The sequence below is a fragment of the Sceloporus occidentalis genome, unplaced genomic scaffold (genome assembly GCF_023333645.1).
Source record: "Sceloporus occidentalis isolate IW3139 unplaced genomic scaffold, rSceOcc1.0.p SCAF_165, whole genome shotgun sequence".
Classification (NCBI taxonomy): domain Eukaryota; kingdom Metazoa; phylum Chordata; class Lepidosauria; order Squamata; family Phrynosomatidae; genus Sceloporus; species Sceloporus occidentalis.
In genome coordinates, this window is record NW_028317145.1 from 71314 (window position 1) to 98413 (window position 27100).

At 43.1% G+C, this 27100-nt stretch overlaps 1 protein-coding gene across 1 annotated transcript in view; it reads right to left on the minus strand.

Annotated features, from left to right (window-relative positions):
- The window catches only part of LOC149279451 (serine/threonine-protein phosphatase 2A 56 kDa regulatory subunit gamma isoform), a 32691-nt gene extending 19757 nt beyond the window's left edge, over nucleotides 1-12934 (minus strand). The window contains exons 1-3 of the mRNA XM_089501137.1: nucleotides 12908-12934; nucleotides 11122-11187; nucleotides 9347-9506 (exon numbers count right to left, since the gene is read on the minus strand). Coding sequence (XP_089357263.1) covers nucleotides 9347-9506; nucleotides 11122-11187; nucleotides 12908-12934 — 253 coding nt within the window. The remainder of the gene's footprint in view (nucleotides 1-9346; nucleotides 9507-11121; nucleotides 11188-12907) is intronic.
- Between the last annotated feature and the right edge of the window lie 14166 nt (nucleotides 12935-27100).

Consider the following 27100-nt stretch of genomic DNA (forward strand, 5'->3'; position numbering starts at 1 on the left):
GCAGAGATTCCAGAACACAATGATCTAATTGTTTCAGAAAGCTAAAGCGGAAAAAAACTCCGCAAATAATTTCAGGAATATAGGATGCGGCAACCAAAAAGAAATCATATATACGGCCAGACACAGGGGATCACATTATATATTATATATATATATATATATATATATATATACACATACATATATATCCAGACATAGGGGATCATATTATATATACGGCCAGACACAGCAAATCATATATACGGCCAGACACAGCAAATCATATATACGGCCAGACACAGCAAATCGTATATACGGCCAGACACAGCAAATCACCGCCGGGGAAAAAGCCGCAGGTTCCTCCTATCCACATATCAATATGGTAACGTCCGCAATGAGCAGCACACTGGAAATCGAACAAAATATACCAAAAACGGCATTTCTTAAGTAAAGCCTTGCAATACACGCAGTTTAAATAGGACTAGATGCAGGAAACATTTGCGGTTACGTTACGTTAATGTTTTGAGTCAGTTGCCTTAAGGTTTGTTGTCTTTCATGGAGTTTCAATATCTGAATACGAATCAAGTGTAACAATGTAAATAATAATGTATGTCACTTTGTAATATGATACAATATTGCTCTAGGAGTACTTCTGTAACATTTCTCTTTCCCTGTTACCTACGTATCAACAAGGAGACTTTTTTTAACTGCTTAATATCCAACTTTTGCCTGATCTTCTAATATTCTATATGGAAATAATGCATTATCGCACCATAGATATAAAATGTAAACAAGTCTGACAACTGGAAGTTAAGACATAGAACTTAAGGAGAAAGGTCTTTGAGTTCACAAACATCCCCCAAACGTGTGGAAGCACACGAAGTAACCATCTAACGAGGCAGAGGACGAGAATTAGGGGTGAGACAGAATTATGGCTACGAACCGATACCTACAGATATCTAAATATAGCTGCCGGGCCGGGGAGATTTATCAATGGAAGTCATAAATATAGGGAAGAAATCGAGAAAGAATGTCATTAATGAATCAAGCGATTCTTGAAGACATATCAGGTCTAACAAGCTGCCATTGTTGCAGGTGCTGGACTCCATCCAAGGATGATGACTGAAGGAGCTAGCGGCAGCACCGGCAGGTAAACAGCTCCTCAAGGAGGCAGCCGGGATGCCAAAGTACCAATGCAGAAAAATCAACGCTCCGCCGTTAATTTCAACAGCAGACTCTGCGGCCACTCATTTAACACGTCGAAGAACGCATTTTAAAACATACTTTAATATACCTTCTCATTGGAGTGGCTGCACGGGACAGCCGGGTGTCCTCTCGCCAACAATCCCGACCCTCAATAAACCTATTGAGTGTTTGTATATATGCTGCCCTACGTACCCTGTTATAGAACTATTAGTACATTTATGGATCCCTTCTACTGATGTTCCAAGCATGTGGTTTTACAGCCATTGCCTTACTTCGGAAAATCTGAATATAGGCTCATCTCCTTAATATTCAAAATTATATATATATATATATATATATATATATATATATATACACACATACATACATATATATATATATATATATATATATACATATGGTGGTTATATATATATACATACATATGGTGGTTATATATATATATAGACTACCTTAACAATGAATTCTGTTGCACAGGAAGAAAAAGAGCAACTATTTTTAAAAGGAGGTAAATGGAAATGGCCCATTTATAGAAAGACTTTATAGAATCCACTGTAACAAGCTACGGCACACATTTCAATATAGAATCATTTAAATATCGAGCAGCTCTTATTGCTGCTCTTTTGTTTGCTTTTCGTATCGGCGTGATCTTGATACCATGCCTATTCAACGCTATATTTAAAGAGACCATGCAGTTTGCTTTCAGGTTAAATATTTACCTTTTGAATTGCAGGTAGGTCCGAGCACATACAGAACGGTCATGCGACGTACTAAATATTTATATGCTAGAAAAAAAAAAAAAATACACACACATATTGCAGCTTTCAATTAAAAGGTTGTCCAGCTGCGTCATCCTGCGGGGAGGAAATCTCTCACAGAGACGGCAAATTAGAATGCATTTAATGACAGGCTGCCTTATACACAGATATGGTTGATTTTGCAGCTCAGTTTGACATTGGATAAAAGAACACTTCTAGACAAAACTTGGAGGGGCTATACGTTCATAAGTATAATTTAGAGTTAAAGCCGACATCCCCAGAAGGACAGACAGATGTTTTTCTGTTTACTTTATGTACCATGGTATGAAAATCTGTCTTAAACAAATGCCAACAAGGCTGCCTTCAACCAGAACACATGGCTCAGCAACACCAACCGCATGCGTTGTCAACCCGCGGCCCTCCAGCCGCTGAACTATAGGCGCTGACCGATTTTCACATAATTCACCCACCAGAATTTTGGTACTTTTAAGTAAAACTCTGGAGAACTAAACTTCCAGCCCAAGGTGAACGGACAAGGCCAACCAAACGACATACTAATACGGCCTGGGACAGATAAAACATTGAAAGCGGACGATCCGGTCCTGTGCGGAACACAGAGGGATCGTATGGAAAACCCATGGAGAAAGAAGAGACTCCCGTCACTGCCTGAAGCCTTCGATACATGAGGCACCCTCACTGCTACATGTGGAAGAACAAGCAAGACCAGGTTATACCCCTCATCTACCTCTCAAAAAAGACCCTTACATCGAGCCCATTGCAGGGATCCTTTCAGATTTGTTAACGTTAAGTACCCAGACACTAGATACTACATTACATTTTTTGCAAAGCATGTGAAAACCGATGCCGCTCACACCACCATCGTGAGGACCGCGGTCACCTCGCATAAACTTTTAGTTGGGAAAGTCACATACGTGTCGAGCGCAAAGTTAACGACCGGTCATCTGCCTTATCGCGGACGGCAGAGACTGCTGCAGGTAAGCATGACACTTAATAGACACGTAGAGTAATAAGGGATCCACTAGGTCCCACTCCAATAGGATTACTGGGTACCCTCGATGAAGCGGCAGCTTGCCATGCGCATGATGACGGGGCATGCGTTTACCCTGAATGTTCAGTTGTGACGCCCCACCTAAAACGTAGATACAATTAGTAAAATGGCGTTAATGTTACTCACGCCCATTGCCTGAATCCCCGTTCATTTTACCCAAAGGCACGCTGCCAGCTTTCAGGAACGCTTGAATCACCCAGTCTGCGGATTCCCACCAAGATTAGCCCTCGGGAGCCATTACACATCTTATCTATTTATAATTACCCACACAATATGGAACACCTACACGGAACCGTCATCAATTTTCCGGGACATTTTACTGCTTTCTTTTGCGAATGGTAAATGATACATAAGTCCTCCCCAGGCAGAATGCGCATGCTCGGTAGAATACATAGTCAAAAAGCAATGAGTTCCTGTTTTAAACCAATCCCAGCAGCCAGTCGCATGTATGTTGTGATCCGGACACGGATATATTGTTACCATACATGCTGCTTCATGGGAGCAGGGCTTGACAAATTTGTTGTGAATCTAGGCGCCAGCTAAAAAAGTTCGGAGCCAGGATTTTTTTTTGAAACAGTTGGTTAGGAGTGACCTGATCATCATCAGCCCACTTACTAAACTCACAGCGTTTGACCTGGAAGCACCCTGGACTTTCAGGTCAGTGCTGTTTTTTGTTGTTTTTTTTTTTTTTTATTATTTTTTTTTGATAGATTATAAATATATATTAGATATATATTTTTTAATGCTTTCAATGCTGATGTTCCATTGGAGCACAGCATTGACTGATATTTAGTTGTGGGGACAAATGTTAACCCTTGCAATGCCACAAATGTGTTATACACAATTGTGGAATTGAAGGGGTTAACGCTGCACTAACGCTGAGCCATCAGGCAGCAGGGGAGGGTTGGGGCTGGTCTCCACACTTATGTGGAGACCAAAGAACCCTCTCCCCTGTCCCTGAAGCTGCCTCTGGCAGCTGGGAAGCAATTGCTGGTCTATAGAACAGCCATTGCAGGGGGAGTATCTTTGATGACGACTGTAGGCTTCCATGCCTACAGGAATCATCAAAGAGCTTGTGGGGGCTCGTTTTTGCTGTTGCTGGTCTGCCTGGAACCACCAGCAGCAGAGCCCCTTACAAAACGGGAATTAACCCCTAAATGCCGTGGCATTGAAGAGGTTAACGCTGCCCTGTCGCTCTCATGGAGCGGTCAGGCAGCAGGGGGATGTTGTGTCAGGTCCCCACACTCGTGTGGGGACCCAATCAACACTCAACCCCCTTTCCTGAAGCTGCCTGTGGCAGCTGAAAACGCTATTGCAGGTTTTCCTGCAATCGCGGTTTCAGCCTACAGGATCACTCCGTGGGAGGGATCTCAGGCTCGGGGGCGGGCTCTGAGTGGCTGTGCTGTCTGCCCACACTCCTGGGCAGACAGCAGCAGCAGCGCCCCCGCGTGGTGACGCGGGGGCATTTTTTTGTGGATGTAAGAGGTTGACAAACTCCTAGGCGCCAGGACAAAATTCTGAGTCGCCATGGCGCCTGGGATTTGTCTTGCCCTGCATGGGAGTATTACCGAGAAAGAAGTGCATGTATTAATAATTTCGGGTTTCAGAAAACACAGAAGCCTCGTTTTCTAACCCCAATTATCAGGCAGTAAAATGCATTGGAACTCATACAAAACACACTTCTTTTGGGGACTAGATTGTTCTTTTGAGTGGAGTGTAACAAGGTATGTTAGGTAGCTATGAGTAATATGAAGAAACATTGATCACGAGTAAGAAATCACAGAAATATGCATAATTTAAAGATTAAGTAGCTGTGTCAGCCGTTGTCATGCTATAAATAGTCACGTCTGTCATATGATTATTGTATGAAAAAGTGTTCATCATACATGCTCTGCAGGGGACCCGTATCCACCCAACAGTCAGCACGGACATCTAGGGCTGCAACAACTAATCGATAATGAATATTGTTGTCAATGATTAGTTGAATTAGTCTGACTATAACACTAAGACCCAGATCCCCCGCAGCGCCGCAGGGGACCCGGATCCTCCTCTCCAGCAGCCGGTTAACATCTGCACGATGCGCGTAGACAACCTACGCTGCTGCCCGGCACTTCCGCCGAGGCTTCTATGACGGAGCACCGGTGTGACGTGACCTTTCGGTGCGCTGTCATAGAAGCCCTCGACGGAAGTGCCGGGCAGCAGCGTAGGTTGTCTACGTGAATCGCACAGAGGTCTACCAGCTGCCCCCACTAGATACCAAGGAGTCTGAAGCACGGGGGCAAGCCGGGGGGGGGGCATAAAAATGTTTTTACATGTAAATTAATTAGTAAAATATTGTGTTTGGGTTCTTGTACCTTTAAGATATAGCTTTTTACAAAGGTGATTAGAGAAATGCCATTGTGATGGAGATAAAAGTGTTGTGTGCACAGTGTACAGTGACACGTTAATGTAAATGTTACGTTTTCTATTCTGCTGTTTGGTTTTAAACACCCAGTCTTCATTAAACTATTTGAAATAAATGAAAAATGTGCATATTGTTTTTATCCGATCGAAAAAATAATCAGCCAACTAATCGATTATGAAAATAATCGTTAGTTGCAGCCCTACGGATATCCCCCAGTTAGCGGCAGGTCGCTATGTTGTGACTGCGCTGGATATGATGTCATTTCATATCCGGCGTGATACCCTCCTGCAGCCCTGTTTGTTTCTGGAGCTTGGAGGAGGAAATAGTCCGGGGAGCAGATCGTCCGCATTTTAGTGGATGTGAGGAGAAACTCCTGAGGTGAATTCCCCAGGATGATGGGCTCCGTATGAGGAATGCTGTCATGCTGGTTGACATCTGCGGACATGATGTGTAACAAAAGTCTCCAATGACTTTTTCTCTGCCAAAGCAAAAGGTCACTTCTCTATTCTAATACTCTTGGATCTCTCTGCTGCTTTTGATACTGTCGATCACCACCTTCTTCTTGACTCACTTGCTTCTACAGGCATTTGAGATGCAGCTTTCTCCTGGATCTCCTCATATCTGTCTAACCGTTCCTTCTCTGTCAGCTTCTCTGGCAAGACATCATCACCCCTTCCACTTTCGGTTGGCTTCCCCAAGGTTCAGTCCTTGGCCCTCTGCTGTTCTCTCTTTATACTTCATCTCTTGGCAAGCTAATCAACTCATTTGGCCTCCAGTATAATCTATATGCAGATGATACCCAAATCTACGTGTCTTCTCCTGATCTCTCTCCATCTCTCATGTCCCGTATTACTAACTGCTTGTCTGCTATTTCTTCATGGATGTCACAACGCTACCTGAAACTTAATCTTTCTAAAACTGAACTTGTTATCTTCCCTCCTTCCATATCCACTCCACTACCTGAATTCTCTATCACCATTAACAACACGACTATCTCTCCTACTAAGCAGGCCCGATGCCTTGGGGTCATCCTTGACTCAAACCTCTCCTTCATCCCTCACATTCAGTCCCTCGCCAGATCCTGCCGCTTGCACCTAAAAAACATCTCTCGTATCCGCCCATTCCTCACCCAATAATCCACAAAAACTCTGGTTCATTCACTTATTTCTTGACTACTGCAACACTCTTCTGGTTGGCACTCCACTGTCTCCACTCTCTCCTCTACAGTCTGTCCTAAATGCCGCTGCTAGGCTTATCTTCCTTGCACGCCGCTTCCCTCTGTGAAACCCCCCACTGGCTCCCAATTACCTTTAGAATTACATTTAAAATTCTGGTACTAACATAAGGCCCTCCATACATTTCTGCCCTCATAAGCAAATACTCTCCTACTCGATCCCTACGTTCTTTCCATGGGCTAAGGCTCTCCTCCTCACCTTTTCCCGTCTATGAGATTTCACTCGGGCCGCCCCCATATCTCTGGAATCTACTCCCAAGGAACCTTCAGCATTCACCCTCCCAACATTCAAGAAACATCTAAAAACCCACTTCTTCAGAGAAGCCGCGCCATCTTAGTTGCTAGAACTTCCTTGTCATTGATAACAACCACCGCACTACCTCTCACCCTTTCTCTGTGCCTTATGTTTGTCACCCCATTCCCTCCAGATTGTAAGCTTGCGAGCCGGGCTCTCTCCACCTAATGTATCTGTTTGTCTTAGTCAATTCTCATATTCAAGGGGTATGACAAGACACGTATTATATTAAGCGCTGCGTAAACTGTTGGATCTATATAAAAATAATAATAATATAACATTATTTAGCCGTTAACACATACGCCATATTTAATTTATATACTACATAGACCTTATTAAACACAATTTTAATTAAAATTATTTTGTATCTAGACAAATAGATTGTCATGAGGGACAAGTAGATTGGGCTAACATTTTAGTCCCTTAGACAAGGAGATTTTTTTTAAAAAAAAATTCCACACCCCTGCCTTATACATCCAGAACATGCGCCGTAGCATTCAACTCAACGAGACCCAGACTCCCATTAAAGTCAAATAAAAAGCTAATTCTCTTTTTCTCTGTAACTGTAAACATGACGTGAATGAAGAATATGAAGAAAAAATAATTGGGAGTAGTGGCTGCCAATCCCATCCCTGCTAAACGGCACAACTGGCTTCAAGTCGATATCTCAGATTTCTATATACACTACTTTGAGTCAGGTGCCAGTAGCCGCATGTTAGATGCCAGGGCTCATAGGGTTGCCAAGCACTTTCACCCCCCCACCCCCACTGATAACTGCATTTACAGCGATAATATACCACAAAAGGCTTCAGATCCTGGCGAGACGCTGCACCCATGTGTACTCAGTCACAGATGGCAGAAAGTAACTTTAAAAACAAGTCCCAATGTTTTGACGCCACACGTGCATCCTGTGGAATTATATCCTAATATTAGGCTCCATATCAAGCCCATGAATCACCGTTGGCTTTTCCTGATGGAACGCAGATATCGCCTCTATAGGCTGGACACCACGATTCCCATGCCAATAGCTGACTTTGCTTGCCATATTTCTAAAGCTTGGTTTGGGAAAGCGGAGCTGCCCCCATCCCAATGAAGCATCATTAATAAAAGCAAGACATGCATATTATGCCACGCATGTAACCAACGAAAACGGCGAATTTGTGACACATTGGGTGGCTTGGATGAGCGATTTTCTTGTTCTTGTGCATGTATGTGCTCATGTTTTGGCTTTTTACCGGGAGATTGCAGGTAATGAGAACGGGAGGTCACGCTGCAAGCACTGGTTGTGCGGCGCAGATGGAGACCCCGGAATGACAACTTAAAGGTTAAACATCATTGTATGAAAAAAGACCAACACATAACAAAATACAACAAAGGTTTAAGTGGTTTTGCATTGTTGACATGCCAATGTCATGTTAAGGGAAACGGTCGCATTCCATATTCTTAAGTACGATACGTTCTCATTCTGCACTGAGCCGCACGAGAGCTGCCATTTTGCTGTCCAATAAAGCGCGACTTTGCCGTCTCATCCTCATCTATAGGAAGCATTAAGTTTACAGAAAAACTGTAACTTATCTCAATATCTATTACTCTCTGCAAAAACACAGTTAGGGTGTTACAATTTGCTAACTAGGTTGGCCACTGGGTTCCAATACCGTCTTCATTAGAGGAGCATGGAACCGGAAGGAGAACATTACATGACAGGCACTAGCTATTCTCCAGAATCCCCCCACCCCATTCGCTTTTCACCACCCCAGCCAAATGCTTTGCAGCAGATGTGTTCATCAGAAAACATCACCTATATCATGATATACTCACCTCTAGCACTCGCTTATGGAACGCTGCTTGATGGGGTCTATTTAGCTGCTTAAAGTACTCATATAATTAAGGAGGTAGGCAGCTGCTGCAGCAGGGCTGCCTCTTCTGTTTTAAGTGCTCTTCTTGTTTGTTTTGGAAGAATGCTTATTAGAGTACTCAAGAGCGGTGGTGGTGTCAGGGAAATTTTAAAACAACCCCAATTCATACATTATTTATAGTTCTTTATTATAGTTTTACGTCAACTGAACGTGGGAGGCTCCTGCGGCAGGTACGTCTCTACAGAGTTCAGCATTACACCCATATACAACTACAGACATCGGATAACGAGGGAGAAACACGTCACCGGCGGGTACCAGCTCAGTCTCACAAAATGTACATTGCCAAGGGCAGGTATACCAGGATAGCAAAGGCAAAATATATGTAATTTCTATAAAACTACAGTGGCAAAAACATCAAAAAGCATACATAAAATAGTATGTCATATATATATATATATATATATATATATATATATATATACACACACACATACACACACACACCCCAAAAGCTGACAATTAAAATAGGAGATGAAAAGGCAAACCTTTAAGAGCCGGCAGCTTCTGTAGTTCTCGGTTATTGCTCACATTAAATCTTGAGGAACTCTGTCGCTTTTCCTTCTTTACAACGGTTTGGGGAGTCGGTACCTTTATTTTTGACACCTGAGCCGGCGGAGGGGCACTGTTTGCCTTCTTGTTGGATCCCTATAACAGATATGAAAACATGAGACTTGCGGGCAGTTAAACAAACATGGACGACAATATATTATTCAGGTGCTCTGTGTGGAAAACAAGATATTTTATCAGGACGCTTAAAAGTTAAAGAGGCCTCAATATTCCAAAGAAGAACCTTAAAATGCGATTTAACCGATAAAGGGTTAATGTGACCAAATGAAAACTATTTTAAATGTCTACAGAAGTCGATGGTTTGTTTATGCTGATCAATTAGAAGTCATTTTTGCTCTTTGCATCTTGGGTTGGAAAGACTAGATTTCATGAATGATTGTAAAGAACTTCTAGATCACTACAAGGCTGTTGATATAAATAATTATTGTCTTGTAGCACAAAATATATTTGTTTCCCTGGCCTTTTCTGAAACTTTGGTTGGCTTATTGGATGTTTGAGGCCAAATACGTTCAATCCTTTAAAGCGTGACGGCTGTATTTTGTTGGAAATGGCAAACAGCCTCTCTTTCCAGAGCACCAAACGGCTACGTCAAGGACCAATTCCGCCAACACAATATCCTCTTAGAAACGTGCAGCACCCGACAAACTCTGCTTCAAGAATAATGTGAACGTCTTTACAAAGTTACAACCAACTGCCTATAAGTTGTATAAACTTATGTATGTATGTATGTATGTATGTTTTCAACCGTATGCTCTAAATGCAAGAGATCGGTTACAATCAATACTGCCGATACAGCATGTTTACACGGCTTTATCCATCGATTCATTTTTCATTATATCTGCGGAAATGCAGAATTTTGAATGATTTAAATTCTAAAATATGTAACAAATTCTGTTCTCTTATATGTATACCAGATGCAATTACTAAAGTTACAGGTTATAACATTAAACTGTGAATTTATTGCAATGCATAAAAGAAGAAACAGTATCTCGCTGTTTTATAATATTATTTATTGTTTTATATAGTGCCATCAAACTCTGTAGTGCGGTACAACAGGCTGAGAGTATCTTTTAAATACTTAATTTAATTTTCTAAAATACAGAGTTCCCCAGATCAAAAAACATTTTAAACAGTTAAAAAAAAATAAATGGCTTAAACATATGGAATTATAAAGTGTATCAAAAATAAGCACAAAAGCAAATGTCCCTGCGTGAAGACTCTGTCAACGACCTCGTTATGCCCCAGAATAATACCCCAAAGGTGAATCTAGTCAAATACCGTTGTGGTTCGCTGGTTCTAGTATATTTAGAACTGCTACTTATACACACAGCCCAATGTCAGTAAGTTAGTCGATAAACACCTGTATAATAAACTAATATATGATACGCTACAAGTTAGAAACAATGGGGTAAAACCCGTGCATTTGAGGTCATCTACAATTTTTGCGGATCTCTTAATTTGGATAGGAACCCTGCATTAGTGGCTATATAGATCATCCTGAAGAGCAGCCTCATCACTAAAAGCTTTGTGTATAAACTTGAGCGCACTATTGACAATACTTATTATATTTATATAACGCCAATAATATACACAGCGCTTCACACAATACATGTAAACCAGAACCGAAGGGCAAACGGATACATTTGGTAGAGAGGGCCTTGCCTGCGAGCTTCAAATCTGGAGCAGAACTTACTTCATGCTCGGGATTATCTTGGCCTTCTTTTCCACTTTTAATATTCTTTCCAACTTTAGGCGGTTCCTCGAAGAAGAAAAAAAAAAAAGGAAAACATTAATACACTTATTGGCAGAAAACATAGCATTTGACAGCAGATGTCTCTCCATTTCCATCATACCTACTCACATACCCTACGTTCTATAGGTGTGGTACGAGTGCGTCTAGTGATTTTTATATATTTTTTTATTACATAAAAACTACAAAATACTAGAATTTGTCTTCAAAATTCTAGTATTGTAGCTAACACGATTTAAGTATAATCATGATTAAATATAGTTTATTTTCACTCTAATGCAGTGCTTTAATGAAGTGGGCTAAAGATCTTTCGGCTTTCCGTGCCGATTGGCTGGAGCCTAATAAAATCCATGACGTACTATTATTTATTGATTAATGTACCACCCTCCCGTTCTCCGTCTCTGTGCAATGGGTACTACAATAAAACAAACGGGTCACCAATTGGCATCACGGATTATGACGAATTATGGCTGCGTGTAGATAGCTAGACGTGAAACATTTTAACCACTGATGATCTCACTTCTGCTCAGCTGTCAATCTTTCGTTTATGAAGCCAGCGTGAAAACGCAAGCTCTGCATCGACAAAGCTGCTTTCCAACACCTCCTAACCCACGTAATTACCGCGATCTGCTGTAGTAGCCGCACCGGTTTCTTTTATTTATTTTTTTTAACCCGGCCTTTATGCAAATTGCTTTTTCCTACCGCATTACACATCGAGATTTCACACACCGAACAAAAATAGCCGTAAATGCAATTTTCTACTAAGTGTGAGGCCGTCCCCCGTAGCAGAGTGACGGGAGTCCCCCCCCCAGTTGTAGCAGAGTGACGGGAGTCCCCCCCCCCAGTTGTAGCAGAGTGACGGGAGTCCCCCCCCAGTTGTAGCAGAGTGACGGGAGTCGTCCCCCCAGTTGTAGCAGAGTGACGGGAGTCCCCCCCCCCCAGTTGTAGCAGAGTGACGGGGGTCCCCCCCAGTTGTAGCAGAGTGACGGGGGTCCCCCCCAGTTGTAGCAGAGTGACGGGAGTCCCCCCCAGTTGTAGCAGAGTGACGGGGTCCCCCCCCCAGTTGTAGCAGAGTGAGGGGGGTCCCCCCCAGTTGTAGCAGAGTGAGGGGGGTCCCCCCCAGTTGTAGCAGAGTGACGGGGGTCCCCCCCAGTTGTAGCAGAGTGACGGGGGTCCCCCCCAGTTGTAGCAGAGTGACGGGGGTCCCCCCCAGTTGTAGCAGAGTGACGGGGGTCCCCCCCAGCTGTAGCAGAGTGATGGAGTCGCACAGATTCAAGTACTGCATTTACAACAAGCAGCTTCCCTTTTCAGCTCTTGGTACTTGAAGGAATATCACAGGCAGAGTATTAGCTGCGGGGGCCAAACTTTTTGGGGAAAGCTGCAGCCTCCCTGGCCCCTAGGGGCATCACTCATTGGCTCTGCTGATCACGGACTGTGCTCTCCGCACCGCTGGTCCAGGTTCCCCTCGCTGAGGGCGGGGAGTGAGCTGCCAGGCTGAGCATCTCCAGCTGACGAGCCACTTCCTTTACAACTTCTGTCACTTTACCAACCGGCGACTAGGCCCAGAGCGCCAGCTAAAGTTCACCCACTGCCCCACCTCCCTTCAGTGATTGCCCCGCCAACTCCCCACCCGCATTCTCGGCTCCTCTTCCTGTCACAGTCGCAGCACAGTGGCCCAGTAGCGGCAAGCGGTAGCGCGCAGCCCCGTCCGGGAGGGAGGTGTACTCACTTTCTCTTTTTTGTTTTTATTCGGCATGGCGACGATCCGTGTCCCTCCTGTGGTGGTGCTTGTCGGAGTCCGGTGACACTCACCCCTCCCCCGCCTGCCTCACTAGCTTCTCCGTCCCTCCGCTTACTCTCGCTCTTCCCCCTTTTTTTTCTTCTTCTTCTTCCCAGGCTGTAGCAGCCGCAGCGGCTCACCTCCGGCCACGCCTTCTGCCATTGGTTCTCCCCAGTCACGTGCTCTAACACCCCCTCTCTACAGGGCCCCTCCTCCCTCATGCTGGCCCGTGAACGCAACCACACCCCTTTCTCGCTGACAGGCAGGTCTCGCGAGCGGTGCTCGTTAACGTTCAGTGTGCGGCTGGACGCAGGCGGCGGGGGCACGGAAGGGAACGGGGGTATTAGGGGTAGGCGAGGGCAGTCATTGGGATAGTGGGTGGGTTAAATCGCTTGACTTATCGCGTGTATGGGCTGTGATCGTTCTGATGCAAAGTAGAATTAGTGGGGGGATCATGGGAGTTGTAATTGAAATCATTTGAAGATCTACATGTGAGCCACCCCTGCGTTATATAGACTGAGCAGCAGCAGCAGCAGCAGCAGCAGCAGCAGCAGCAGCAGCAGCAGCAGCAGCAGCAGCAGCAGCAGCAGCAGCAGCAGCGGCGTTCCGGATTTGCTCTACTTGTATATCCAATGAGCCCTTTGGTAGGTTTAAGGGAGGGTGTATGAAAGATGCATCAGGCAGGGTGGCAATGATTGTTAATGTTTAATCTTCGAATGCCCCCCATCCTGCCTATGGATAATACATACATGCACAGTCTTTGCCTTGAGGTGACGCCATGTGTATATTTGTAAACACAATAAAGTTTCCATTTGATTTGAACTTATTCATAATAAACACCCGGTGACTGCGCTTTCCACACCCAATGAGTGTGAACATAATGAAAAATGAATACTACTATTATTGAGGTATATGAAGCAATAAATGTAGTGTGTAGAGCTTCAGAAAGGTGTGTCTAAATGTCTCATAAGGAAAAACAAACAAACAAAAAATAGTGTAATATGCATACCTGGGAACTCTCCAGGTTTGACCCAGAGATTGCCGGATGAGCACCGCTTCTCCGGGTCAAGTCCCGAATCCTCCGGGTCACGGGAGTGGAGTCTTGACAATATGATGATAGGTACTGCTTTTTCCATTCAGAAACAAAATTCAGTGTCGCCATCATTCACCTTCCGAATGCACAAGTCTAGTGCTATACATTACCTTTCAGTTAATTAGATTTGGTCTTTCTGCGATCTGCCATTTTTTTTTCTAATTTTCTATCCTGTGTCATTTTCCTTTTGTTTTTCCTCCATCACTTACCACCCTCAACTTTGTTCCTGCCTCCTCCCTGCCCCCTGCTTTACTCTTTTTGCCTCCAGTTTTTGATCCAAACCCATCACAATGTTGAATTTAGAATATCTTCAAGTCTGTTATGCAAGATGGTTCTTAGTCTCAAACACCAGGTGAACATATGAGGGGCAAGATAAAATCTCCTTTAATCTCTAATGTCTTCTGCTGGTGGTCCATCACCAGTGGAAAGTTTCTACGCTATGACTTCTTTTAACCTTTCTGCAGCCCGCTTTTTCCTTATGTTACTGCCTTCCCTCCATTCTTATTGACTTCCTCGAACCTAAATTATAATTAAAGCTGCTTTACTTAATCAGCCACACTCGGCCATTTAACATCAATAACCTTGAGCTGTAGCAAAATAGACTCAAGGTTACTATTTATTTGAAGCTAATATATGATACGCAGCTCCATCCCTGCACAAATAGAATTATAGAAGGGGAGCTGGCATAAAATCATAGAGCTTTTTTGATGGAAACGTGTGTCAGTTGGGTAATTTGATTCAGTTTTTTATGTCCTCTGGCATTATCGATTTGTGCAAAGCCAATAAATCAGAGCAGACTATCTGTCCTTTTCCATCACTGGATGATCGCACTGAATCAGATGTGTTGATTTGTTATACACGCCGAGACCTGTGAGATCCGTATACACGCCGAGACCTGTGAGATCCGCATACACGCCGAGACCTGTGAGATCCGCATACACGCCGAGACCTGTGAGATCCGTATACACGCCGAGACCTGTGAGATCCGCATACACGCCGAGACCTGTGAGATCCGCATACACACCGAGACCCGTGAGATCCGCATACACGCCGAGACCCGTGAGATCCGCATACACGCCGAGACCCGTGAGATCCGTATACACGCCGAGACCCGTGAGATCCGTATACACGCCGAGACCCGTGAGATCCGTATACACGCCGAGACCCGTGAGATCCGTAAACACGCCGAGAACCGTGAGATCCGTATACACGCCGAGACCCGTGAGATCCGTATACACGCCGAGACCCGTGAGATCCGTATACACGCCGAGACCTGTGAGATCCGCATACACGCCGAGACCTGTGAGATCCGTATACACGCCGAGACCCGTGAGATCCGTATACACGCCGAGACCTGTGAGATCCGCATACACACTGAGTTATACAGATCAGTGAAAACACATTTTAGATCTATCTCCAGGTCATCGCTTGGTCACCCAGGGACCCAGAAGATAAGGAAAAACGCATTGTGATTCAGGTTATTTATGCTATTCGGCGAGAGATTTAGAGAGCAAGGAAAGGTGACTTCTGTTTCCCATTTAGACGTCACGTGCTATAAAAATGACTAAAATAGAAACATGATCCAAGGAGGCAGATGGGGAATTAAAGAGACAGAATTGTTAAATATAAACAAAAATAAGCTTAACCTACATATTGTGTTTAATATTAACACACAACCAAATGCCAACGAAGAATACTTATGAAATTATCAGAGAACTGTATTTTGAATGAAAAAAAAATATGTCTACCCTGTAAATACCATCTTTATTCTTTTATTTGACTACTAAGCTAGAAATGGGGATCTCTTAGAGGTAGATTCTTAAAAACATGATATGTTATGATACATACGATGTTGGCATCGGGAGACACATGGGTAATTGCAGAGATTTACTTGGGTGATCACAGGGCTGATTTGAATTATGAAGGTCAACCCTTAAACTTAATGTAAATGTTTCCACATTATCTTTGCATTGTGCAGGAGCATACACTTGAAATCAGGGTGCTAATGTCACAATTCTTGGGCACATTTCCTCTTAGTGAATAAACCCTAAAGACTAATATCTAAGCTTATTGATAGGTGATCGAATAAATAAATGACCTCATTATAGAATTATAGACTATGTTCATTCTATCCCAATTTAATCTGTTTATGTATTTGCTACATTTCATAGCAGGTCTTATGCATAACTTGTATGAAAAGTCTGTTTGAAACCAACATCCTGAGCTAGGTCTTCAGTGTACTTCCTATTCTGCACGTTCTAGTATTTCAAAGAGTGCAGATAAACCACTACCTGCTTTTATCACGGGTGATCTGCTTTACAACAGCTGCTTTACATACATTGAAAGGTTAAAGCTATATATATATATATATATATATATATACAGTTAGGTCCGGAAATATTTGGACACTGGCGCAAGTTTTATTTCAGCTGTTTACCAAAATAAATTCAAGTTACAGTTAAATAATCAATATGTGCTTTAATTTGAGGGTATTCACATCCAAATTGGATGAAGGGTTTAGGAGTTATGGCTATTTAATATTTTTTCAATGGACCAAAAGTAATTGGACAATTGACTCAAAAGCTGTTTCATGGACAGATGTGGGCTGTCCCTTCATTATTTCTTCATCAAATAAGCAGGTAAAAGGTCTGGAATTGATTTGAGGTGTGGCGTTCACATTTGGAGGCTGTTGCTTTAAACCCACAACATACGGTCAAAGGAGCTCTCAGTGCAAGTGAAAAATGGCCATCCTTAGGCTGCAAAAAAAGAAAAAAAAAATCCGATCCGAGATATCAGGAACGTCAACAGTTTGGTACATTCTGAGAAAAAGAACCCCCTGCTAAGCTCTGCAACACAAAAAGGCCTTGATGTCCATGGAAGACATCAGTGGTGCTCGTAGGATCCTTTCCACGGTAAAGGAAAACCCCTTCACAACATCCAGCCAAGTGAAAACCGCTCAACAGGAGGTAGCAATATCATTATCCAAGCCTTCCATAAATACAGAGGGTTCACCACAAAGTGCAAACCATTCATACGCCTCATTAGAAAGGTCAGATTAGACTTTGCCAAAACTAATCTAAAAAAGCCAGCTCAGTTCTGGAACAGCATTATTTGGAGAGATGAAACTAAGATCAAGCTGTATCAGAATCATGGCAAGAAAAACGTATGGAGAAGACTTGGAAAGGCTCATGATCCGAATAATACCACATCCTCTGTAAATCATGGTGCAGGCAATGTGATGGCATGGGCATGCATGGCTTCCAATGGCACTGGGTCACTAGTGTTTATTGATATGACAGAAGCAGCCGGATGAATTGTAAAGTGTATAGGGATATATTGTCTGCTCAGATTAACCCCTTCGCGACCTTTGCCGGTTCAGGACCGTCATAACAAGAAGGTCACTAAATGACCTTTGACGGTCCTGAACCGTCAAAAAATTAAATAAGCTTAGAAAGTGATCAAGGATCACTTTCTTCGCTTAAACGGCCTTGCTGCAATGCCTCGATGTCGAGGCATTCAGCAAGGCCGAGATCGGCATCGGGGGCCATGTCTGGCCCCTCCCCGGGGCGTCAACAGCCGCCATACATTGTATGGCGGCGGACGCCCGTTTTAAAAGCGTTTAGGAGGCGATCAACGATCGCCTCCTAAACTTAAATGGTGTCGCTGGAATGCCTCGATCAGGAGGCATCCAGCGACACCAAACACTTACCTCTGGGTGGGCTGTGACCGCTCCGGAGAGCGGTCACAGCCGCCGCTGCCGGTGATCTTCGCCATCAAGCAAGATGGCGGCGGCCCGGGAAATAAAACAATAAAGACGAAAAAGTTCGCTAGAAGGTCTCCAGACCCTCTAGAGAACTGGCTCCACTTGCTGGTTGAATACAGGTACTGCATTCAACCATGCAAGTCAATGGAGCCCAGCTTTCTAATCACTATGTGATTAGTAAAATATAAAAAAAAAAAAATGGAAAAAAAAATTAAAAAAAAGTGCTAACATTTAAAAATAATTATGCAGTGATGTCACTAGATGAACCATCCAGTACCAGCAAAATGTGTAAAAAAAAATATAAAAAAAGTATTAAAAAAATAAAATAAAATTAAAAAATAAAGTTTATTATTTTGAGCAAGTGCTAAAAATTCTCAAAAATCTCAACAAAGAGTTAAAGTAAAAGCACTTCAAATACCCAAGGGGTGTCTAATATATAAAAAAAATGGCTGATGGGGTAAATTGGAGTGGCCTAGCTCAAATATAGGGCATAGGTACAGACTGACCAAAATGGAGAAAATAAGCGCACTTCCCAAATGTGGCATTTTAAATCTGAAACAACCCGACAAACCCATGCATGTCGGGTATCACTGCACTCAGGAGATGTTCCTGAACACACATTGGCATGTTGTTTGACAGTGGCATATACCAGGACCTGTATATCTATAACTAAAGTACAATTTGTGTGAAAAAAAAAATAAAAAAATACTATTACAAAGTTTGACAAAGTGTAGTTCTATAATTGGTGCATGGAAAGGGTTAAAATAACAGCATTTGGAATACCCTGGGGTGTCTAGTTTTCAAAAATATATGGTTTGAATGGGTTAAATTGAGTTAACCGGCTTCAAAGATATTCCAAAGAGGAGAGGGAGGCACAATGACCAAATGACCACCTGAATTACGCATGCCCCAAAAGTAGCCTTTTACCAGCCAAACAATCTGACAAACCCATGCATGTGGGGTATCGCTGTACTCAGGAGATGTTGCTGAACACATATTGGGGTGTTGTTTGACAGTGACATATACCAGCACCTGTATATCTATAACTAAAGTACAATTTGTGTGGAAAAAAAAATAAAAAAAATTACTATTACAAAGTTTGACAAAGTGTAGTTGTATAATTGGTGCATGGAAAGGGTTAAAATAACAGCATTTGGAATACCCTGGGGTGTCTAGTTTTCAAAAATATATGGTTTGAATGGGTTAAATTGAGTTAACCGGCTTCCAAGATGTTCCAAAGAGGAGATGGAGGCAGACTGACCAGATTTGTTAAAAAAGATTTGGAAATCATAAAACGCTGCTTGTACTTATTGCCCTATAACTTACAAAAAACAGCAAAAAAACATAAAAACATTGGGTATTTCTAAACTCAGGACAAGTAGTAGAATCTATTTAGCTAGTTTTTTTACTTGCTTTTTTAGGTGAGTAAAAGATTTTTCAAATAAAAGTCATAAAATGTGGTTTTTTTTCAATTTTTCACCATGTTTTTTCTATTTTTTTTATAGTAAATAAGATGATACGATCAAAATAATGGTATCTGAAGAAAGCCCATCTTGTCCTGAAAAAAAAATATATAACTTATGTGGGTACACTAAATGGGTGAGGAGAAAATTACAGCTGAACACAAACACCACAAAAGTGTCAAAACAGCCTTGGTCCCACAGGGTACAAAACGAAAAATGAGCCCGGTCCTTAAGGGGTTAAATGAGTCTGTATGGCATCACCCGCTGGCCGGTACGGTTACTGTAGCAATGCTGCAACTTTTTTGTTTGTTTAGTTTGTTAGGCTTGATAAATATATGTTTCAGTGCAAGATATAGTGACACGAAAGTCAAGCATAAAAAAACCCAAAAGAAAACATGAAGGTGGCTATGTGCTGTCAGGGAGAACAGCAGTAAAGGGTCATACATTCTCACAGTTCTGATTAGCTGTGAGCTAGACAAGGCTGCCCCTTATCTCCACTTCATTTTCACAGCTAACTGTCTCACCACTGCTAATCAGAGCAGTGAGAATGTATGACCCTTTAATTACTGCTGTTCTCCCTGACAGCCCCCCACCCACCTTCATGTCTCTATATCTGGCACCATGGGCGTAGAAACTGGGGGGGATGGGGGGTCAGATCCCCCCCAGTAACTCATGCGGGGGGGACCGATAATGAAGAAATCCCCCCCAGAGCCGTAGGCCACCCCCCCAATAGAAACGCCGCAAATGCGGCAGCCAGGGTAACCGATCTTACGCGGTCCGCACCTCGAGCTCTGCTACTTACCTGTGGGAGAGTCTTCTGTATTGCACAGAGGAAGCGGACACCAGCAGAGTTCACGTGACATCACATCACATCACACCCTGCTTCCTCGGTGCAGTACCAGAGAACGCAGAGGGAGGCCGCGCCCCCTGCTGAAGTCTGTGAGCGGCATTGAGGAGCTGCAGTGCAGGTAAGGGGGTTGGGAGGGTCTTTGAATCAGTATGCGTGATTGAGGGAATGAATCTGTGAATGAATGAGTATATGAATGAATGAGTGTGTGTGTGTGTGATAGCATGGATGTGTAAGTGCTGGAACTTAGGCATGATGGGACTGTGATTGCTGTTAGCAATCACACTCCTATCATGCAAAGTCAGCCAGTACATGCTGAAACCTAGCTAGCTGCCCCCCTTGTCTATTGATGCTGCCAGCAGTATGGGGTCTGCACATCACTTACAGCCACCCTGTACCAGCATGTACTGGCTGACGTGACATCATAGGAATGTGATTGCTAACAGCAATCACAGTCCCATCATGCCTAGGTTCCAGCATTTACTGGTTGGATGTGTAAGTGCTGGAACCTAGGCATGTTGGGACTGTGATTGCTGTTAGCAATCACACTCCTATCATGCCAAGTCAGCCAGTACATGCTGAAACCTAGCTAGCTGTCCCCCTTTTCTATTGATGCTGCCAGCAGTATGGGGTCTGCACATCACATACAGCCACCCTGTTCCAGCATGTACTGACTGACTTGGCATGATAGGAGTGTGATTGCTAACAGCAATCACAGTCCCATCATGCCTAGGTTCCAGCATTTACTGGTTGGATGTGTAAGTGCTGGAACATAGGCATGATGGGACTGTGATTGCTGTTAGCAATCACACTCCTATCATGCCAAGTAAGCCAGTACATGCTGAAACCTAGCTAGCTGCCCTCTTGTGTATTGATGCTGCCAGCAATATGGGGTCTGCACATCACTTACAGCCACCCTGTACCAGCATGTACTGGCTGCCTGGGTATGATAGGAGTGTGATTGCTGTTAGCAATCACACTCCTATCATGCCAAGTCATATTGCTATTTTTTTTTTGTCCAATTGTGGTGTGTTACCTACTTTTATAAAAAATTTGAGTTTTTATTATTATTTTTAAAGGTGGGGGGTCATTTTCGGTTTTGGTTAAGTGAACCGTGAATCCAGAATTTTCATTTTGGTGCATCCCTAGAATAAATAAAAAGTAAAGGTTTTGTGTCATTTACTTTATTTTAATCTGCATATTTTATTAAAGGCCATATTTTTTCACAGTGAAAAGTTAGTGCGGCCCGTGCACGTATACAATTCTGATGAAGTGTCCCACTGCAGAAAAAACTTGGACACCCCTGGGGTAGACAGTGAGAAGTGGGGGGGGTAGGGAGAGGGTAGCTAGTGAGAAGGGGGGTAGGGAGAGGGTAGCTAGTGAGAAGGGGGGGTAGGGAGAGGGTAGCTAGTGAGAAGGGGGTAGGGAGAGGGTAGCTGGTGAGAAGGGGGCAGTAGGGAGAGGGTAGCTAGTGAGAAGGGGGAGGTAGGGAGAGGGTAGCTAGTGAGAAGGGGGCGGTAGGGAGAAGGTAGCTAGTGAGAAGGGGGGGTAGGGAGAGGGTAGCTAGTGAGAAGGGGGCGATAGGGAGAGGGTAGCTAGTGAGAAGGGGGCAGTAGGGAGAGGGTAGCTGGTGAGAAGGGGGTAGGGAGAGGGTAGCTAGTGAGAAGGGGGCAGTAGGGAGAGGGTAGCTAGTGAGAAGGGGGAGGTAGGGAGAGGGTAGCTAGTGAGAAGGGGGAGGTAGGGAGAGGGTAGCTAGTGAGAAGGGGGCGGTAGGGAGAGGGTAGCGAGTGAGAAGGGGAGGTAGGGAGAGGGTAGCTAGTGAGAAGGGGCGGTAGGGAGAGGGTAGCTAGTGAGAAGGGGGCGGTAGGGAGAGGGTAGCTAGTGAGAAGGGGGCGGTAGGGAGAGGGTAGCTAGTGAGAAGGGGGCGATAGGGAGAGGGTAGCTAGTGAGAAGAGGGTAGGGAGAGGGTAGATAGTGTGAAAAGGGAGGGTAGGGAGGGAGTAGATAGTAAAAAAAAGTGTGAGAAGGGGGAGAGGGGGTAGATAGTGTGAGAGATGGGGAGAAAGTGGGGATCTGATGGGGGGAAATGCTGTCCCCCCAGATTTTTAGGGGTTCCTACGCCCATGTCTGGCACTTAAATATATCGTTGAAAGGCTAACAAAAATTTGGAATTCTACATGGCTGATATAATAACAAAGAGCAAGCCAGAGATTTGTGGAACGTAAGCAAAATGTAGTGTTTTATTTGTGTTATTTTATCTTCTCTGTGACCTGTGTAGGTAGGGCTTAAAGGGACACTCCATCACATCATATGTCTGCATTCAGTCAAACATATCTCCATGCATGTGAAATATTTACCTCCAATCAGCTCCAGTTCATGCTCAGCAAACACTGTAGATCAGTTCAGACCCTCATGCACATGCGCTTTCCTGCCACTAACTGTCTGCTTGAAATCAGTGGCCCATGAAAGTGGAGGGCAAATGCAGCCACAAAGCTGCAGTTTCTAGCTAAGTTAAGTGATTTTTTTTTGTTTTTGAATGATATACTTTAATATGCATTGTTCTTTAGTGGAGCTGTCAGTGACCCCAAACTGTCTCTTTAAGTGGAATCTGTGGTCTGAACAAAAATAATGCATTTTGGAATCCGGCTTCCAAGGGCTCCATGCTATTTTTGAATGCTAACACATGCATAGAAAAATCTTGTTATTAATTAAAAAGGGTTTATTTTTTGCTAACAGTTTCCGCAGGGCTTGCGTTCATCAGCCGACTCAGCCACTACAAGCCACTACCTTTGTTCCTTTCATCCATCCCCATGTGAGCAGAGCACAGTGTGTCAGGAGACCCTGCTGTTGCATAAAAGGTTATACTGTATGTCCCATGTTGTCAATCAGTATCCGTTCTCTCTGCTGACTGGTGTTACAGTCTCTGAAGGTATCTATTGCTTGCTTAGAATGGATTGCTTTTGAATAATGCAAACTTTGGTTTCTAGTTCTGACCTAGAATGAAGTGATCTGTAGGATCTATTTCTTCTATGGCCCAATCCTCTGTTTTTTTTTATTATTTCATCACTTTAATATCTTCAGATTTTAGCAAGGGGCCTAGGAAGGACTAACATGTGATTAAGATCACCTTATTCTTCACCTCATTATTAATCAACAGAACAGATGTAGGCAGAACAGATGTAGGCACCTGATAGTGTGTGCCTTAAGCAAAAGAAATTGCAGCTTTTTGGAACTTACATTTATATACCCCTGTAACTAGCCAATTAAGCAGCAGCACACTGGGGGGGCCTGATCGCCCAAGAGGGCAATCAGCAATGCGATTCACCATGATCCCCTAGAACAGTAGCGTATTTATAGGGGAGGGGGCGAGCAGTGAGGTTGCCTCCCCTGGGCCGGTCTTCACATGGAAGATGAAATATGTAAGAGATGGGGAGAAAGGGGTGTATGGGCAATGTATGTGTATATATGCATGTGTTTGTAAGCTGGTGTGTGTAAGGACAGTGTAGGTCTTTGTGTGCTGGTGTATGTGTATGTGTGTTTATGGGCAGGTTTCTGTAAAGGCAGTGTGTGTGGGCAGGTGTTTGTAGGGTCAGTGTATGTGTATATGTGTGTTTATGGGCAGGTTGCTGTAAAGGCAGTGTGTGTGGGCAGGTGTTTGTAAGGGCAGTGTATGTGTATATGTGTGTTTATGGGCAGGTTGCTTTAAAGGCAGTGTGTGTGGGCAGGTGTTTGTAAGGGCAGTGTATGTGTATATGTGTGTTTATGGGCAGGTTTCTGTAAAGGCAGTATGTGGGGGCAGGTGTTTATAAGGGCAGTGTATGTGTATATGTGTGTTTATGGACAGGTGTGTGTAAGGGCAGTGTATGTGTATATGTGTGTTTATGGGCAGTCGTGTGAAAGGGCAGTGTATGTGTATATGTGTGTTTATTGACAGGTGTGTGTAAAGGCAGTGTGTGTGGGCAGTCGTGTGTAATGGCAGTGTATGTGTGTGTTTATGGGCAGGTGTTTGTAAGGGCAGTGTATATGTGTGTTTATGGACAGGTGTGTGTAAGAGCAGTGTATGTGTATATGTGTGTTTCTGAATAGGTGTGTGTAAAGGCAGTGTGTGTGGGCAGTCGTGCGTAATCGTAGTGTATGTGTGTGTTTATGGGCAGTTGTGTGTAAGGGCAGTGTATGTGTATATGTATGTTTATGGACAGGTATGTATAAAGGCAGCGTATATGGGCAGTCGTGTGTATGGGTAGTGTATGTGTATATGTGTGTTTATAGGCAGGTGTGTGTGAGGGCAGTGTCAAAAACATAACCGTAAAATAGGTGAGGGGGTACAATTTTCCATTCTTGCCTCAGGTGCAAAAGGAGCCAACTACACTTTATTACACTTATTTGTAAACTTTAAAGAACAACTTTCGATAGTTTTCCTCTCTTTCTCAGGTCGGAAGCAATATCTGAGGAAGAGAGGAACACTTTTGAAACGTGTCTTCGAAGTAATATGTTAATCCAATAAAAAAGGTATCCTTGCATACTGCAATACTCTGGCATCTTATTTATATATATTTATTTAGTTTATTCAGTGGCATGATTTAGTAGTTGAACTTATTAGTGGCCCCCCAGTTTTGACTGTGGTATGTAATGTGCCCCTATATATTGTTCCCAGGTCAGTTTCTCCGCACAGGGCCATGCCCACTGCCTTTCCATGTTCCACCTACTATCTGCCCACTTCCCCTGGCCCCGCCCAGTTACCGCCCACTAAAGGCTCTTGTGTTCCGACATGATGCTGCTCCAGAAGAGGGAGATCCCACACTTAGTGGAAGGCCTGGAAAGGACACAGCTATGAACCAAATAGCCTTGTGTAAAGCAGATGGAAAGAAATGTTTGTCTCAAAGAGGGGAATTTGTCCTGTTTGCAGACGGCTAAGAAGATTCTTTATTCCTTATGTGATATAGGGAATTTTGCTTGAGTTTGTAAAAACATGTTTATTTTCTAATTTATTGTAGTAAAATACACTTGGTTCGAAATACAATATTCATATACAATAAATACAATCCAAGCTTAGATTTCTATTATGATCACTTTCAACTATACCAGCAGCATAACAAACCCAACTGAGCTGTAAAGATGCCAAGATCAGCTGCCAACCTTGTAATGAAATCTTGTTTTCTATTTTTTTAATTGTTTTATTATTAGAACAATGTGACCGTGGCTTGCAGGTCATTTAATTTAATTTGCACATTCAATTGCAGACACAGAGAAATAACTTTTTATTATTACACATCCATTGCACATGTATCGCTGCAAGAGAAATGTTTTCTGACTGTAAATTAAAGTGGTACCAGCAACAAAAAGGTTTGCTGATCTCCAATGCCCAGGAAGGATTATTATATCCTTAAATCACAAAAAAACACCCAAATCTCAGTATGGGCTGCAGATATTGATGGTGAAATGGTAAGTGGTCTGCTGGATTAAAATTTACCAAGAAAGACTAAGGAATCTTAATACGTATAGCTCAGAGAAGAGAAGAGAGGGGGGATTTAACAAAGTATGGGGGAGAAATGTTAGAACAAGAGTCCTTGGCAGGTTGACCCTGCAGTATGATGTCATTTTACGCTACATCCACCCTATGTTCTAGTTCGGCCTATTTTACATGTACACAAGGCCCATTGTTATTATTGCAAGACTGACCCTGTAAACTAAGGCTGTTGGCAACTATTTGCTCATTGCATTTGGATTTTGCATTTTGGAGGCTTTTGGATTTTCAGCAGATCAGTAGACATTGGACAGCTGCTGGTCTAATGGTAGATTCCTGAACATTTCATTTGTGTCACATATCTAGGAGATCTTGATGGAATCAAAAACCCAAAGGAGAGGAGAAAGAAATGCAGGGTGTTCTTTAAAGAATTAGCTGCAAAGCCTGTGGACAGTGCCTTGATCAGACCCATAAATACAGCAGCATGACAATTCTGCCCCCTAGTGGTAAATGACAGCATAAACAAGTATTTTTTTGCATGACCCACAGGATTTGCCACAACTAACTTGCGGACCAAACACTTATTCAAATAAGTATAATTGGTAAACTTACCCCACTCTGGGGTTAATATTTAGCATCATACTTATGATGACGTCTTGGCCTACTCTTTGGCAAACTGAATTTTACAGTATGGGGCAACAGAAAGTTGTTTCTTTTTTATTACAGTACAGTAGAAAGACACAGAGCAAGTGGCACTCCCATTTAAAATAATCTATCCCGTTACTTGTACTTCTGCTCACATAAAAGAACAATAAAAAACATTTGGGACAAAAACATATAATTTAAATTCACTTTTTCCATCAAGTAATTTTGAATACATTTTTCTACCCTCTGATGTTTGATCCTGAATTGCATATTAACCATGGGGATATCCATGAGCAAACAAACATTGTGTATTCTGTCACAAAATAATATTGATAATAACCTATAAAATATCAATAATACTCTATATTTCAGAATATAAGGATGCACCTGATTATGAGACACCAAAAAGTAAGAATTAGGAATGGATGTTATTCATCATGTGGTTGTATATAGAATATACAGAATAAACTCAAAGGCACTCCTTAGAAGGAACCCCACCTGGCCACACACGGTTTCCCTTTCCCGAGAAAGAAGAAACTGACCAGGAGACCTGGGAAGTCAAGGCTTCATCCAGAGACCATTGGCCACATCCGGAGAATTCCCAGGTATGGAATTCTATTCTATTATTCAAAAAGACCAACCTTGGTGAAGCCAATCCAAGGAAGGAAGCCATGTACATGCTAGTAAATGCCATGTTCCAAACACCAGTGATAGGTCACGTAAACTCACAGGAGTTACATATACATATTACTCCTTTTTAGGTAACAGGTGCAGTGCATCACCAAGCCATGGGTCGTTTGCGTTGTTTTCAAAATGTTTGATTCATAAAAATGTGAATAGCGCACAACACACAATAAGTGCTGATGT